General features: G+C 42.8%; 1 protein-coding gene across 1 annotated transcript in view; it reads right to left on the bottom strand.

Moving 5' to 3' along the window:
• The window catches only part of PKHD1 (PKHD1 ciliary IPT domain containing fibrocystin/polyductin), a 270,667-nt gene that overhangs the window by 168,837 nt on the left and 84,250 nt on the right, over positions 1–17,580 (bottom strand). Inside the window, exon 35 of the mRNA XM_067294855.1 lies at positions 11,992–12,142. Coding sequence (XP_067150956.1) covers positions 11,992–12,142 — 151 coding nt within the window. The remainder of the gene's footprint in view (positions 1–11,991; positions 12,143–17,580) is intronic.

Here is a 17,580-nt window from a genome sequence, read left to right as displayed (position 1 = left end):
CTTTATCTGAAGTGGCTAAAAACTGGCACCTTTCATACCATGACCAGCTTCTCTCCGGTGTTAGTAGTTTTTAATCGTGACCTTCATACCTACCTACCAGCTGGCTTTCCTTCTCCACAAGGTACTACCAAATAAGTTGGCACAAGGGATTAGGAAGATCAGACCTCTGCTTTTATTTCAATATTGAGGCAAAGAATGAGGGTAGATGTTTTAGTTAAAAATATCCCTTTATCACTGCCCCCTTGCATCGGGTCCCACTGATTATAATGATGTGGGAGCTACATAGCACTTGCGTGCCTTTCCCACCCAGTTGCATCCAGTCCTGCTGAACACATTTTGCCTTGCCAGATCTCCTTATTTATTCTTGTATTGAAGGGTTTTCATTGGCAGCATAGTCTGAACCTTGTCATCCACTTGAAAATAAAAGAAAAAACAAATCAATTAAATTCAGTAACACACTATAAGACTTCAGTCTCTGGAAGTCTCAGCTCTGAGAAGTTGGCTTGGTGATCCTAATTTTTAAGTATCACAGTAATGCTAGTATTTGAATAAGGGTTACCCATTAAATGTTTTATTCCTAGATTTCAGTACATTCCAGACAAGTTTATGCAGAATATGCTTAACAGAAGGAAGAGGTTAATCCCACATTTTCTCGCTTATAATAACTGTCAGCCATGGGATTGCTCCCACAAATACCAACTCCCCTATCTACAAGCTGTCTCTTTCCCTATCTATATACTAATTTCTGCTAAGCTTGCTATAAATTATACTGAATACAAACTTATAAAACAGCACAAATTTCAGCTTGTTTCATTCAAAATTTCAGGCTTATTCTGAGATATGTCTGAGGTTTCTAGAAATCTGAAGTGTTCTCAGCACAAAATGTGCTACGGCAAAATGGGGATGAGATTCAAGACGGTATTAATTTACAGACTGAAGTGACCATTAGATCATAGCACCTGATGGTCTGGGCACATCATACTATTGAACAGCTGGAGGAAGTCAAGTCACCTGTGTTTGACTACTGTGTACCCTCCAGAAAGGCAGACAGACAGTTAAGTGACTTGGGAACATCACTCCACCATTTTCTATGACCTTTTTTTCCAACAGTTCATCTCCCTCACTGTTCATGATCTCTGTTTTATTTCCAATTGCAGCTCGTCCAGGATTAACTTTCAGAGTGGTTCTCTTTGTACCCTTCTGTATTGCACTGCAGAGAGGTTTACAAACGGCATTTTCTCCCTGCAAAAGTATTTACATGTGCTCTAATTCCTAACTCCTGACTCTTTCTAGGACCATGACTTTTCTTGATGAAGTTATTTACTGTGCAACCTCAACTTTCATTCCTTGCTCCTAGCTGCCCTGCTCTCCATTCAGCTGTGTAAATCTGTATTTGGTTTGAACAGCACTCATAAATGTAGTCAGTGATGGTTCTCCACGTACTTCCAGTTCATCGATGATGGGCACTGGCATCCAAATAGACATGAAAATGATTCCCCATTAATAAATTGTGTTTTGAGTTAATGTATTTCATGTCTGCTAGCCGACATGAGATCTTGCTTCGCTAACATTGCACAGAGCTGTGGTTTTGCAATGTTCAGTAATCCTCAGTTAATCATCACATTATCACATACTTTACAGACTTAACTTTTAGACATTAACTTACAGAATTAACTACAGAATCAAACTTGTAATTTTCTTCGCAAATAAACTAGAATTTGTGTTGGTTTTTTTTATTTTTTTTTTACAAGACATATTCTCCATAAAACATCTTGCCTATCAGTCATTGTATCCCTGTATGATTTAGTCATTTAGGATTCAATCAGCTGTAACATTTAACTTCATCCAGTTTTCAATTTCAACCTGTGGTTGATATCAGACTAACCAGCCAATAGTTTGACCTTTACCTGTCTGGATACTGGCACAAGATCAGAACTTGTACAGCCTTCTGTAATTTCCCATGTATTCTGAAATGTACTGAAAATTAATATTTATGGAAAATTGAACTCATCTACCGACAGTTTTAAAGCTTTTGGATAAAACTTGACCTGTTCATCTAAGAATGTGTATTCCTGAAAGATATTATTTAATATCATCTTCAGTAATAAGTGGGCTGCTGGTCCATCTTCCTCTTGTGATATAATTTACCATCCTGCTCCTTCCCCCATTGAGAAGAGAAATATTTATTAAATACATTTGCCTTATAGCAGCAGTGTTAATAATTTTATCACTGCAATCTAGAAATGAAACTATAAATCACTGCGATTTATTTTACTCTTAACATAAGAAAGCAATCTTCCCCACGGTCTTTATTGACTTCCTATGCTTTATTTCCACTGAAATGCAGTCATTGCTGTTTCCACTTCTCCTCATATGATTTTTAATGAATATTCTAATTGCTGCCATGCTGCACCACTGAACCAGGAAGGCTGGTAGCAAAAGTTGTCCTCTCTTTCAACTCAAAAATCATAAATCTTGGCTGCCTCCAACATGCTCCCCAAAAGATTTCTCAAGTTTCAGTCATATTTTGGCCATCCAAAATATTCAATTTGTCTACAAGTTAGGTCATACATATTAAGCTCCTCCCACAAACCCTCGTATCTCCTCCCCATGGGATAACAGGGATGGGGGCACCTCTCACTTAAGACTTTCCAGAGTCTTTTTTTGTTTGCAGCCTTCCCATGCATCTCAAGACAGCCAGGGGAAGAGGTCTCTTTCCCATCAGGGTCTAGGATTTATCTCCTTCTGACCTGCCTCTGGAGGGTCTCTTGTAAAGGAGCAATGCCTTTTCATTCCTCCTCCCACCATGAGCAGTGCTGAGGGACAATGGAGCCCATATCAGAGCTGTGCATTGCCGTCAGTGCTGCAGTCACTTCCCTCTTCTGCAAAACTAGCAGCAAGTGAGGAGAAGGCTGCTCATATGTTTCCTGCAAAAAGCAGATGCAGCTTGATAAGCAAAAGTTAATCCTTTTGGGATGGGTATTAACATCAGTTCTTCACTGTCCCTTGTGCACTCTTCTGCGCAAGGCAGCTTTGGCATATCCAGAATAGCCCATCTTCATATATCTCCTAAAAAACATTGTCTTCTCACATATGACCAGTCATCTCTGGCTTTTTTTGTTTCCTTTCTTCTTTTTAAACTCTCCTGTTCCTCAGTAGTAGGCTAACTACATGTCAGTTGTCTGGAACAATTTTTGCTCTATGGAGTCAAAGATTTCCCATATCACTTGTGGATTACTGGGCATCTGCTCTGCACTGGTTATAAACACACCATAATCCCAACATGTTCCAATAGCATCAGACTTGCAGGCACTAACCCTGCTATGCTTTGGCTGCAGGTTTGACCCTTCCTGAGTGAAATCCTACACAAAAGCAGGGTTTACCCTCCCTGAATGTGAAGACTTGGATGTGCTGGGAGAATAAGAAATGGACTTCAAAGTGGGGGTCGTTGCCTGGCTCTTGGGTTTCTCTATCCCTAAGTGCAACAACAACCCTAAGCACACTTTGCAATGGCACGAAGACTTGGAAGTCTTCCACCAGAAGGAATTTGCTGTATGTGATGCTTCGGCTTTCCTTTAAAAGCAACAGCCATACCCAGCATGGAAGCGCTGGAAACACACCCTGCATAGGAACCAGATATATAGGCTATATACACGGTGGTAGCATAATGTCATCGTATCCCGGCTATTTGCAAAGTTTCTGGATTCTTTCCAGAACAAAGTCAAAAGACATTTGGTCTTCAGAAACAAAGCATAAACAGAAAAGTCCAACTTCTGAAAGCTAAAAAGCAGCGTCACAGAAGAGAAAAGTAAGTGTTAGCAGGTAGTCACTTAGTCATTTAACAAATCCAAGTATTAAAAAAAAAAAACCTCTAGCCAAACTTACAAATACTTATGCCCAAAATTTATATAGGGTCCCTCTAACCATTAGCTCTTTGTATTTCTGTTGTTTTCATTGGATCAGAACAAATATACAGCTGCTGCTTTACAAGACTGTCTTCCCCTTTTTTAAAAAGAAAATAAAAGTTTTGCTTCCCTCTTTTATTGCACTTGACCCCTTCTCTGAAGGCAGAAAGCAAGAATATTGCTCAACTGAGCCTTTGGCTGTGACCCTCAAATTGTTTGTTATGGCTACACAGGAAAGCAAAGTCCTACACATGACCTTGAGGGTGATTTTGTAAAAATCAATCAACTACTGTTATGATGGCCTCCCCACCAACCAAAATAAATACAATTAAACCCATAATCACTTCTGTACAGTAATGTGCTATTCAATGGGTCTCTTTAGGTGGAGTGAGGGAGAGCAGGGAGAAAAATGTTGAGGCTATTTGATACTTTGTGAGAACATCAGAAGCACCATTCTTCTCAATTAACCCAGCAATTAGCCTCCACCTCTCTGCCAGGAAAAGAAATCTTTCTTTATCTGTCTTTACCAAAAAAAAAAAAAGAAAAGAAGAAGAAGAAGAAAAAGAGGGAATGAAAAGAGAGAAAAACTAAACTGTTGGCAACTCCATCTTTCCCAGAGGAGCGGAAAAACAGCCAGACCAAAAAGCTAGGGAATATTACAGAAAACAAACCTGATAATAAGGTGTGTGAATAACTACTGCACCAGCATGCCAATGGTAGAACTGGTTTTGCGAAGAGACATTTCTCTTCCTAGATCCTTGGGAAATGATGCAGAAAACGCTCAAAAGGAAAGGATAATGCATTACTACTTTAATCTGTCAGGAACCCTTGACTGGCTCTTAGAGAGTGCCAAATTGGGTTAGACACACAGCCTACGTACCCAGAGTCTTTACTCTGCCAAAAGGCTGCGTCATGCACGTCTGAAAAAAAAAAAAAAAAAAAAAAAGAGCAAACATTCATGGAGTTGGGGTTTGTGAGGATTACTATGGAAAGTTTCTCCTTGCCTCTGTGATACCGAGATTGACTCACACTTTCACATAGGGACATCCCTTCTCAAAACCTCAATTTTTTTAAAAAAATGCTTCTAATGTAGACATTCTTGGAATGCATAAAAGGGATGCTGATTTTTCTCATTATTATTTAGATTGTGATTTAGAACGCTCCAAGGATTTCCTGAACTCAGAGGGAAGCAAAATCCCCATTCCAAAGAGCACCTTTTACTTTGAGGGTTTTTTTATTATTATCTTTTGAGGCAACACTTTAGCATTCACCATCAATATAAGTCCATCCTAAGAAACAGTCTAATTTTTCTAATGAACAGCTCATTAGAGAACTAGGATAAAAGTGGCTGTCACCAGATTTAATTCCACTTCTTTATTCAAAGCTGAGTGAAGCGTTAAAGCAAGCAAACTTCAAGAAAGGTGCTGGATAGTCTTGGGAGATCCTTTTTTTAATCAATAATACAAGTTGTTAGGAGAGTACTAACAGAAGAATTGTCTCGCATATCATTGTGTCACACCCCTTTAACTAACAGAAAACCTCCCGTCTGTGGAAGAGGATTTGCTGATAGAAAGATCATCTCCTCAACGGGACTAGTCCCTCCCATCACTGTGAGGTTGGCTGTGCAAGGAAGATCTGCTCTGGCTGTGCTGTGGGTACGCTATAGCCATATATAACTAATATTCCCACAGCCTTCAGCTTGCTCTTCCCAGTTTCTCCCGCTTGGCATTTCACATGATGAACTCACAGAATCCCCCATGAGCCAGGCTCGGTCTCACAAGTTATATTGCTGGCAAGTATCCCTGAGTGGCAAGCAGCAGGAGGCAACTGCTGGAACTGGAACATCTTTATGAAACAACTGATCCTGCACAAGGCTGCAGTGTGCCGGCAGCCCTCTTATTGCTCGCTCCCTGCCTCCCAGGGTGTGCCTGGTGGGGTCTCCTAGCAGAAAAAAACAAAGATTCTCCTGTGGATATAAAGAGGAATATAGAGTTTATGCGCCTTAAATAGGAACAATCGATTATTTCATGGATCTGTACCCTGTTGACATGCTCACGTGATATTCGGATGAGCCATAAAAGCTCATCGCAGGCTGGACCACCGCTGAGCAAAATACAAAGGAGAAAGAAGTTTGTTGTATTGGGTCTATCCCAGAGGCTGCATGAACCAAAAGAGTCCAAAACTCATTCTCTATCCCCCCGTATATGTTCCTCCACCCTCCTTGTACTGTACAGGTACAGATCCCAAACTAGCCATGAACCTAACTACCTGAGTATTTCCACCAGGAAGTCACCAACACATTAAAAGTTAAGCTTGTATTCCAGCACTTTGTTGGACTGAGGTTTTAATCTGTCTCCGAGCTAGGCAGCTGCTTGAGTACTCTCAGTCAGGAACCGTCTCCCAAGCCTGACAAGGCTGTGTTTTCTGGCTCTCTGCACTCACAGCCATCTGTTCAGATGGCACGTGCACCCGTGGAGGCTGGTTGGGCTCTTCCCTTACAACATGGGAGCCAAGCAAAGGCAATTCAGATTGGCAGCCCAGAAGACACTGCAGTAGGCATCTCTTCCAAAGAAGTCCTTCTACTTCTTCATCTCTGAGGCAGCATCCCAGACACTTACTAACACCTTTGATGCTTTTGTAAGAGGTGTGGATACTCCTCGATGCAATTTGACAGCATGTATCAGAGTCAGTCATCTGGGACCTACTGAATATCATCTAGATGCAAACGTCTACCCAACTATACAGTTTGGAGACGTGAGGTGAATGCCAGGGATGAAGCAGGTGAAAGCAGATGCTTTGCTCTTAATCAGTGCCAGCAAATCCCAAGATCTGAATTCCAGCAGTGAGAGAAATTTTGCTCTGGAATTGGGAGGGTTTTTTCCAAGGAACCCTCACAAATGCACCAGGGTAAAAATCATGCAAATGAGTCTGATGAAAAAATAGGTCCTTGGGCTATTTAAAGTCTGGAGGGGATGGACACCTGTTATCCGCTTCACACTCACCAAGGGAGGAGGACACTAGGGGAGGTGAAGGAGCATGGCATGTCGAAGGAGTAGAGTTATCTTCATGTTCATCTAGAGTTTGCCTGGGTAACCATTAGACCAGCACATTTGCTATGCCTCTCTACTTGTTCTTCTGTGACTTTTGGTGTTTGAATTTAAAAATATTACAGATAGGGTTTGACTCTCAGTATCTAGCACAGTGGGTTGGACTTTGGTCTTAATGAAAGCCTGTTCTACAAGACTGTACCATAATGCATGCTCTTTCAAACCATCAGAGGAAGAGGGTTCAATGCAATACTTCAAACCTTACGAAGCTCGTATGCAGCCCCTTGTTGTAAAATATGTTCCCTCTGTGCCTCTGGGATCATAATTTAGACTTATGTCTTTGAAGGCATGTGCAGTTAAAAACTTTTTTAAGACGCAGACCTCTGTTTTCAGCCTGTACAACTAGCAACAGCAATATTCCTGTACCACATAACGATGTGTGAGGTACTAACAACGTGAAGCTGGTACAGTAATCAGGGTCTGATTAGTATCTACAACAGACGTAGACAGACTCAGAAGATCTCTCTGTCACGTGGTCAGAAGCAGCATCTGCTTCCCAGAAACAGGTGTGTTCCCTTGCTCCATGCCAGTGCGTGCAGCAGGGAGACCGCGCTGCTTCGTATTTCAGCCCGGTCTCTGCGGGAGCTGCACGTGGTTCCCATCGCTATCACGGCCAGGATTAGCTTCCACTGATCTGCTCATCCTGGGAAGCCTCAGAGGAGCCCCAAGAGCTGCAGAAGATGCGGAAAATCAATTTCACTGGCAAGCGAGAGCCCTAGGAATCTAATGTACATGCTGTAATTCCGTCCTACACAGAGCTGGAGAGAGATACCTGCACGCCATACCCAAACACAACCCGGGATTTATAGCTAGGGGAAGAAGTAGAAAAAAAAACAAACATCTAATTGCTACAGATTTAGGACCCTAAAATGATGTCTTTGGGAATGTCCAGCCCTGAGAGCTGAACCCTACTGAAAAATATTGAGCTCATGTCAAAAAAAAAACCTAAAAATTTTAAAAAGGGATTCCTTTCATTTTCCATCAAAACAGCTGTGACTTTAAGGCTCTGTGGCTGTAATTATTGCAGACTTGATACACCTCATTGTAGCAATGTAGGAAAATATCACACAGCGACAGGGAAAAATAGGGCTGACTTTTCTTCCTTTTAAATCTCAATTAAAAAATACATTGGATGAAATTTCCCATTAGCTGGTACTATTTGTACATCCCATGTTCTTTCTTTAATTAAAAAACATGCTTATTGCAATACTGCCAGAATCACTTTTACGGTATTTTAATTGTAATGTCTCTGCCTGATTAAAAAAAGAAAATATGAACTAGAAACTGCCTGAAAAAAAGTATCACAATGCACATCCCAAATGGATTCAGCAAAATGGCATAGAAAACACCGCAATACAAACAGTTTTTAACTGTGGCTACTGACAAAGGTTTCTAAAACAGGTTTAAGGACTGGCTGACACAAGAAAGAGAAAAACGGAGAAAAAAGCTTTTTCCTTCTTTCAGCCAATTCAAGCCCAGTTGTTATCAGCAGAGACTGAGGCACTTATTATTTGACAAGTACTTATGCAGGTGTATCAGCTACTATTCAATGCTATTTGCTAATAGCATCAAAGTCTAAGAAAAGTCAAGCAAAATTGATATACAAGTTTATCTCCTCCCCTGGTCTATCTGTAGGACCCCTTCTAGCCACATCCTGATCTGAGCGTGGATTCTGAGGGATCCAAAATATTGATGGATAAGCATCACTCTTGGGACAGGGGTTTAAGATCTGACACCGTCATGGGTGTCTCTGGGATCTTCTAGGTGTCTAATTTTTCTAGGGATCCGGTAGTTTGAAAAAGCCTGGATTACCTGTGGTACTGTCAAGACCAGGTGAGTTTAAGTATGTACCATCAGTTTTTAGAGGCAGAAACCACAGATGATGTGGGTTAGACATTTCTCAAAGGTTCAGCATGGAGTCTGACGATGGAACTGGCTTTGCTGGTTCCAGCAGGATGGATAAGATGCAGCAAGGGCTACAAATCATGGGGGACAAACAGGGCTGTGACAAGTGACATCATGGCTTTTCCAGAGAAGGGCCTAAGCAATCTTCTCTCTTATGCCTGCAAGGACAGCCACCTCAAGGGTGCCACTGCAAAGGCAACTGGATGGTTGCAGACCTGGGACCTTCAACCCCAGCAGTGTCACCCCAAAAGTGAGCCCTGAGGCATTCCTGCAAGAACAAGTAGTTTTTTCAGTCTGTGTAAAGCAAATTTTTGTCTGCCCTGGGTTATCATAAATATTTACATACTTGGGATGCTCCGATCATGAAAATAAGTTGCAATCTGCTGAATTTATAGGGACATCTGCAATCTCTCTGTCTTGTTTCTCACCCCCCATCTGTACCTTCTGAGCAGTTTCACAATCTGGCCATTAAACTTTCCCCTGCCAATAGCCAAGTGTTCACGTTTCACTCATCGAGGGGGAAGTAGAAGCTGCTGAGCCTTCGGCACAGTGGTCAGAGACAGCCTGTAGGACTCAGATGCCTAATCCTATTTCACTATTGCTTTTGGCCTCCAGATCTTCTGTCCAGACAGTCTGGTCACTACTAGAGCCTGCATCTTCCCACGTGACACACAGCCAGAGCAGGGCCACCTTAACGATGCAAGTGTAGGTGACATCCTTGTTATAATAACCTTAAAACAATTTCTACAATGTTAAAGTCATCAAGAGGACAGGAGCAGCCCTCAGAGCTGGTGTTCAGAATCCTCATGGTGTCTTAAGAACAGAGAATTTTGAGAAACGAGCCCATAAAAGTGTGTTGGGTTTGCTGGGTACAGCACCAGGAAAAGGCGAATAGGGTACAACAGCAGAGGAGCAGACTCAGTGGCCTCACAGTTTTTTTCCATCTGTAATGTTTGTTATATCTTCAGCTTGTGAGTGCATGGACAGCCCGATCCTGAACCAGTAAAGCCAAAGCGAAAAGAACTACAGTTTAATCCCATTCTCTGGCCCCGACTAAGAAAAACACTTCATCTTATTCTTCAGTCGAAGCACGTAGCTACACCCGCCTGCAGGTTAGGGTTTATCGTCATGCCCATCTTGCAGCTGGGGAAACCTGGCAATTACTTGATGCGTTCACAGACTCAGTAGTTGCTATTCTAAGGGGATCACCTAACTGTGATTCATCTTAAGATTGGTATCTATAATACTTCAGATGAACAGGTCTTTGGTGGTGTGTGTTTCTTTCTATCAATACAGGAGCCTGAACAACTCCCCTGGGCTAGATAACTTAAAGAAAGGTAAGGTTAGGGAGGATGAATCCCACCCACTCTCAAAACAGAGTAGACCTCAGCATGTCTTGGCTCCAAATCAGGCCAAGGCAAAACAGCTAGCAGCACTCATGTTAGTGGGGGTGGATGCAACAAGAAAACTCCAGGAAAGAGTCAGCTCAGATAAATAATTACCCTGTAGGTTTCTACTTCTAAAATGGAACCACCTATATTTCGTATGTAGCTATGCTGAAAATAATAGCATCTAGAATATTGTAATGCTGCTTTAATAACTGAATCTACACTGTAAAACAAGCTTCTTGGAAAATGTGATAAAGAGGAGAAATGATTTGAATGTCAGATGAGCTAAAGGCATAAAGATACTGCTTCAGACTTCATTAAATTCAACAAGACCTCTATTCCCTTCCTGAGTCTTCACTCATAGATCAAATGTGCTTTTGAGTTGGCCCAAAGCGCTTTTGCTACAATAGTGTGCCCTACTTCTTCGCAAAGACAGAGGCTGAGCCCCCAGATCCTCATCCAGATCAGCAGCCAAAAGTCTCAGAAGTTTGGAGCTCTGACCTATCTCATCCACTATATGCAATAATCACACTGGGCTTTGGAAGGATCTTGCATCACCCAGATCTAGAATTTTAAAGTGTGGGAGACAGGGAAGAAAATCAGACTAAAATTTTTCTTTTTTTTAAATCTTAAATACTTATTTGATTTTTTTAAGTTGAGAATGTTGCCCAGTGTAGCAGTTTTGAAAAGCTCTGAACCTAGACTGACCAAATTCAAAGTTTGGTGGAAATATTTGCACAATATGGGTAAACTTTCAAAGTTTTATCTTTATAGACTGATCATTCATAGCTCTATTAAAATATAATTATCAAATGCATGCTTTTCCTCATTATCTCTCTCAATGAAAACCTGTTACCTTTCATGCCATTTTAACATAAAATCACTTTTGACCGTAAGGAAGGTCTAAGTCCTTAAATCAATACAAAATTGTTTTTTAACTTTTTAAGCTCCGATCCAGAAGAAACTTACACGGAGGCTTAACTTCAAGCAAGTAAATTCACCAGAGCAACTCGTGCGCTTAACATGGAGCACAGGCACAACAGTTTGCACAATCAGGGCATAATTTCCAGGGAAGACCTCTTCTGGCACTGAATAGCAAGTTATTCTAGTTTTTACTTTGACACCCACAGAGCGGCACTTTCTGACTCTGATGCTGAGTCTACCCCAGGGCACGCGAACCCTGCAAACCCACGTTCCGCCCGTAGCTGCGCTCGGTTATTTACTCTCCACCAGCCCTGCTCCAGGATCTTGGATTATTTATTACATTCTGTAGCTGTGGCCTGTAATTCTGTAGCATCATTAATTTTGTAAAGGCTTTTGCAATACGCTTGCCTCAAAGATGCCAAAGAAAACAGTGTTGATTATTGTTATCAGCACTGCCATTATCGCTGAACACCACTCAGGATAGCAGTGCTTTCAGTAGCTGGGGAAAATAAATAAATTTAAAAAAAGCCTTCCCGCTCGTATTGTCATTATGCCTCAAAACAGCATAAACGATGCCTTCCGCATACATAATAATTAAATGCTTCCCCCTTCCCCCATCGCCATCCTGCCGTATCTAATGAAGGCAGACTCAGCCTGGCCAGGTGTCGCCTTCAGTGCAGGAGCAGGGGCAAGGGCAGATCGTGGCAATGACAAACTCCAGGCCTGGGAGGAATAAGAGCCCCGAAACCCCGTTCTCCAGACCTTTGAGATGCAGCAGGTTGAGGTTGGTGGTGGTGGTCCCCAGCAGCATGGTCCGTCCTCCTTCTATCGTGACGTTATCGCCATCTCGCGGCTGGTGGCCAGCAGGCCAGCTGCAGTCCTCGGCCCACCGGCCACAAAACTGGAGGGGAAGCTGGAAAAAAAGACCCGGAGAGGTTCAAATCTTACCCTTTCCCACCCTGCAGGAAGCAAGCTTGCAGCAAATGCCGCAGCGGGGGAGACCCGCACGGCACCGGCTGCTTTCCCGGCGGGACCTGGCGCAAGGCGGAGAGGTGGAGGGTGTTTGAGGTAGCGAGGTTCTTGGCCTTCGGAAATACCTCTCACGATTTGGGGGTTGCACCTTGTGCTGCTCCTCTCAGGGTAACAAGGGGTTTGCTCTGCCCCCCCAAAAGCAGAACTGCACATTAAGTCCTGGTAAATTCATAAAAAACAGCCCAAAGAATTTTGAATTAAAATATCCTGCTAGATGAGCAATATTTTGTTTTACGGACTTTTTCAAAGGCTCTCCTGCCACTCATTGTCATTTATAGACATTCCTCCTTTCAAATACTTTTTATCTTCTCTCAGTTTATCCAGGATTATTAGCGCCCCTACTTTGATGGCTCCCACATCAGTTCCCAATGAAGCATAGCACTGATTAACTTCAAAACAGCAGACAATAGCCTGGCTCATGACGAGCAATGGCAAAATGATACTTGCCTGTTACCAGTCATGGTTCCTCCTCACCTCTGAATTTTAAGCATGCATTTTGCAGTGAAGGTTTGACTGATTCCTTGAGGAATGTGTGTTTATTTGCGTGCGGAGATGCACGCACCACTGTGGACATATGCATTCATAAAATATTCTTGTGGAATCACATATGAACTAGCAAGAACAGCCCCAGCTGATCTGGGAGGAAAACTAAAAAACAGCACTGGAAAGGAATAACCTCCATATAAAAGAAAAATACAGTTACTTCATTTTCGATCAGAGCACATCATGCTCATTAAAGCTTTTACTTGGGAGCTGCAGTTAAGGCGAATCAACATTGGTGGCGTTGCAATAGATACTTTTTTCACATGTGCTATTGTCAATGTTGGTTTTATGTGCCTGATGTTTTATATAGCACTTGTCACAGCACCTAGAGCCTTGGAGAGCTGCAATTTGAAAAACAAGAACTCTGATAAATATTACATGGTGGCTACTGTCTTAATTATTTGCACCAGGGAATGAATGTTGGTCCCCAGGCTAAAAGATACAACTGGCTTATGTCCATCCTGTCTGCAAGGTATGGATCCTGGTATTTTCTCTCCTCCATTCGGTAACTGCCCTGCAAAAGGAATTACTTGGTTCAATCTAGAATGAAGCCTGGGACTGAATTAACATGCATGCAGCGAAAACATCTGGGGAGCTAAGTCCCTGACGTCAGAGGGAGTCAGATAAGCCTTCACATCTGTACACAACTGTTACAGAGAGAACAATAAACAGCTCTTTTTTTTTTTTTCCCCCCCAGGGCTGCTAAGTATAATAGGACAAGTACCAGCTTTAAAAAAAAAAAAAGAAAAAAAAAGGCAATTTAGGACAAACTTACTAGCTGAAAGGATAGATATCTTGAAACAATATCTTCCTAGAGAGGCTGTGGATTACCCTTCACTGGTAACGCTCTGAACTAGGTTATATGGTTATATGCAGTATGCACAGATTATATGCAATAGGTCCACTGAAAAAGATCTACTGTCAGAGCAGGGGATAGAAGAGGGCATCGTTCTTGCCAAAGCGCGCATTTCTCCAATATACTGCTAGGAAGCCAATCACAGCACAAAATTGCAAATTCTCTAAGTTCCTGGCACAACCTTAGTCAGTCTCTGTTATGCTGCTAGGACAGCACTGGATGATGCAGTTGTTGTGAAATGGTCGGATTCAGCAGAACATTTCTCTAAGAAGGTTTTTTAACTGGCTTCATCTAAGGCCCAATAGGAGGCCCCCAATTAATTCTAATGGGAAAACAAGGATAATAAAGAATATTATAGGCTGTTCTTCTTGTTAGCACCAAAAACTTAGAAAATTGTCAGGTAGAAGTCTTACAAAATTAAGTCTTAAAAAGTTAAGAAAAATAAACTCCTCTTCTGAATTTGACTTTTATTAAGACAACTCCCTGTTCTAACTAGAAATCACCCAAGCTATTTGTTTAAGGCTCTCTCTATAGAACATCAATATTTAAGTTATTTTTACTAGGCTTCTGTTGTCACCCCTTAGAAGATTGTGCACCGACCCAGTTCTACCAGTTACAGAGAGCAATACCATCTGGCGTAAAACCAACAGCTTGTATGAGCAAATGATCTCAAGGCACTAGAGAATGGTTGAAACCCTCTGAGAAATTAAGAATTATTAACTTAGTACTGTAACTCAGAAAAGATATAAATTTGCTGGAATCAAATGCTCCATTATTTAGATGACACATATGTCCACAGTAAGAGGCAGTCCCTACCTTATCAACCTAAACAAAGATGAAGAAACTAATTTTTATTACTCAATAAAAAAGTTTAGTGTCTAAGAATGATCACATAGAGGGATAAAACGATTTGGCCAAGGTCATGAAAGCTCTCTGTGGTGGCACCCAGTCCATAATCAAAGGATTACTCTTCCCTTCAGAGAGTGTGGTGCTTTTTATATCATTTTTTGTTTCCCAGGCCAATTCCAGAGGACCCACCTCAAGCCTGCAAGTCACAATGAAGAAAATAAATGTCATATCAATTGGATTCTTAGCCTGGGGAAGAAAAGGAAGGTTTCCAGTGAGAAGATGCCTGGTTTAGTCTGATGCCACCTGCACCACCTTGTGCAGTGTGCATCTTTCAAATGATTTCTGATTTGTTTTTGTTTTTGTTTTTTTTACAAGTAAACAAATGAACATCAACTAATAGCACAGGACAAAGAGCAATTTATAACCACTTGTGCCATCCTTGTACCATCATGGCAAGAATAGGTCTAAAGAACGCATTGGCCTGAAGGGAGAAAAGGGGTTTTGCTCAAGGAATGCACTTTAAGTTACCACAGCATAGAAGAAAGTATACGGGACCAGAGGGAAAGCTGTTCCTTAGTAATTGAGGAAAGACATCAGACTGATGGAGCGGAATATATAAACTGAGATAGCACAAGATTTTATCTGGTGATCTTCTTTTCCAGCCCTATGCCCTTTTCCTAAGTGGCATGCCCAGACCGGCACTCCTGAGTGGGCAGCCTCCTTGCAAGCCTAGGAAGTCAGAAATGACTCAGGAGAAGACAGCAGACCATAAGAAGGAAGAGCATCTCTAAAGGATCTTAAAAAAAAAAAAAAAAAAAAAAGTGTAATCTAGTGCAAAGCTAGCGCAAAAGCTACCTGCCCTACACCACAAGTACAGTTTGCCTGGACCTCGTGAATCCTGTATGAGTCGCCTCTTCCTCTTTTCTTGAGGAACAGCACAGCGCTACCTGCAATTATAATGGGCTTGTTAAGCCCTTGGCTGAATGGTGATGAAGTTGATGTCCTGCTCCTGCTCAGCAGCCCATGGTAAAATGACATAGACTAGCACACACAAACTAAATGCACATCCCGCGTCTACCAGGGTGGGTGACACACTCACACCTCTAGAAAACCCAGCTCTCTCCTGGCCCTGATAGCGTCCTGCCATGTGATCTTGGGGAACCTCCTCGGTTATCATGTCCTGTCTTCTCTAGCTGCTCTGCAGCCAACATGGGACAGGCCATAACCACGTCACTTGACCCTCCAGACACTACTGTCTCTATGCTCTGCTCCATGCAGGCTGAGGACCCTCTCACGGCTGCTGGGACAGACTGACTCATTTGGAACTCCTCCAAATAAACAGTGAGGCAGTCACCTTCTCCCTTGAAGGGTTGCATGGACATGTTGCAAACATCGCCATCATGCAGAGACTCCAGACCTTTTCCTTCTGCCCACAGCCAGCTGAAACAAGAACATTCCCCTCCCCATTTGATTATTCAAAGAAGCAAGACTCTTTCTTTTTTTTTTCCCTCCTGCTTGGCACCCAGCATTTGCCCTATGGTGTTATTTAAACACTTCTTAGCAACGCTGAGGAGCAGCAGCAGCTGCAAGCGCCAGGGTCATGCCTGAGCGCCTTTCCCGTGCGTGCTTGTTGAATGAATCGCGAGGAACCCGCAGAGCCGGGGAAAGCCACATGTCTGGGGCTGGCAGTGGCTGGAAGTTTTCCTTCTGCGCTTTTATGAGCTTTAGCACGGGACTGCTCCCCTAGGAGCTGGGGCACAGCAAATGACAGGGAGCTTGAAAGTCAGGACAGGGGCAAATAGGAATTGGCGCAAAATGAGCGCTGAATGATGAGGCTGGAGCTAGCTGGCTGTGTTGGCTGCAGCAAGGTGGGAGCCTCGCGCTCCCGAGCTAGCATGGGAGTGCTGACAAGCATTTCCTCGGACCCCTCTTTTGCACACGCAGAGGTGGTCTAGGCAAATCCTAATCTGAAAACAACCAGGTCTCCATTCTGGTCTGCATGGCCCTCTGCCAACTGCAGAAGGGGAAGAAAGATGGAGGTTGTAAAGTACGCTGCTGAAAACCATTTCCTCATTTCTGTGCCAGTTCCTCAGTTACGGTTTCCCTCTCTGCTGCTGTCTTTGTGCTACAGCAATGCCAATACTGCATGTCAGAAGTGGAAGCCCCCCCAAAGGGCCGTAAATCAGGCATAGAGACCAACCTGAGCGAAACCGCAGCTGAGTGCACAGGGGTAGAGGAACTGTGCGCAGCTCTTGCTGTGCTTTTAGAGGTAAATATTTATTTTGGGGTGAAAAGAAGTCCTTAGTTAATGATGAGGGCTGTGTCCAAGTTCCAGGCTCCATGCCACTTCCCAACTCTAGATAACTAGAAGTTTAAATTAATTTAGGCTGAGGGTCAGCGGTTACAATTTCTACTGAAGACATTCAAGTATAGGAGATACTGGGAAAAGCAGCTGAGAACGAGTTTCACACCCAAATTAAGTGTGCATGCGTATACCCTAGCAGATCGCTGGAAAGACGATTTGGAGGAAATGGGCCTTATGAGACCATAACATCTCTGCATCCATCTGTCTCTCTGCCAGTGCCCTTGAACCTGGCCAGCTTCAATTAGATTTGACAGGGGGGGTGAAACCTCAAAGATGCAGTGTTATTATAAGATTCGTGAAAATTAGTAGCTAGATAGAAGCAAGACATGCATCAGGTGCTTTCCCCAAAGACAGAGAGATATATATATATAATGAACTGAACGCTTGCAGGACACCAAAGCACTTGCAGGATGTGTCCTCATGTCACACATCCATAGAAAACCTACTCCAGCATTTCAAATCCAATACAAGAGCTGATACTAGCTCAGGTGGGAACCAAGCATGCAAAGTAAGAGCAGAAACCCAAATGGGTGGAAAATCACAAGCACCAGGAATCCTTAAGGAGTCAGTTGTACTTCTGGTGGTACCAAAGAGCACTAGGATCTGGGAAGGGAGCTGACACAAAAAACATGGTGAGCAGGGCCCTGCAACCTCTTCCCGCCTCCGGCCCCGCTTGTTCCATGATGCATGCAAGCCATTTCAAGCC

Source organism: Apteryx mantelli, chromosome 3, assembly GCF_036417845.1.
Source record: "Apteryx mantelli isolate bAptMan1 chromosome 3, bAptMan1.hap1, whole genome shotgun sequence".
NCBI classification, from domain to species: domain Eukaryota; kingdom Metazoa; phylum Chordata; class Aves; order Apterygiformes; family Apterygidae; genus Apteryx; species Apteryx mantelli.
This window is presented reverse-complemented; position numbering and strand designations above follow the sequence as displayed.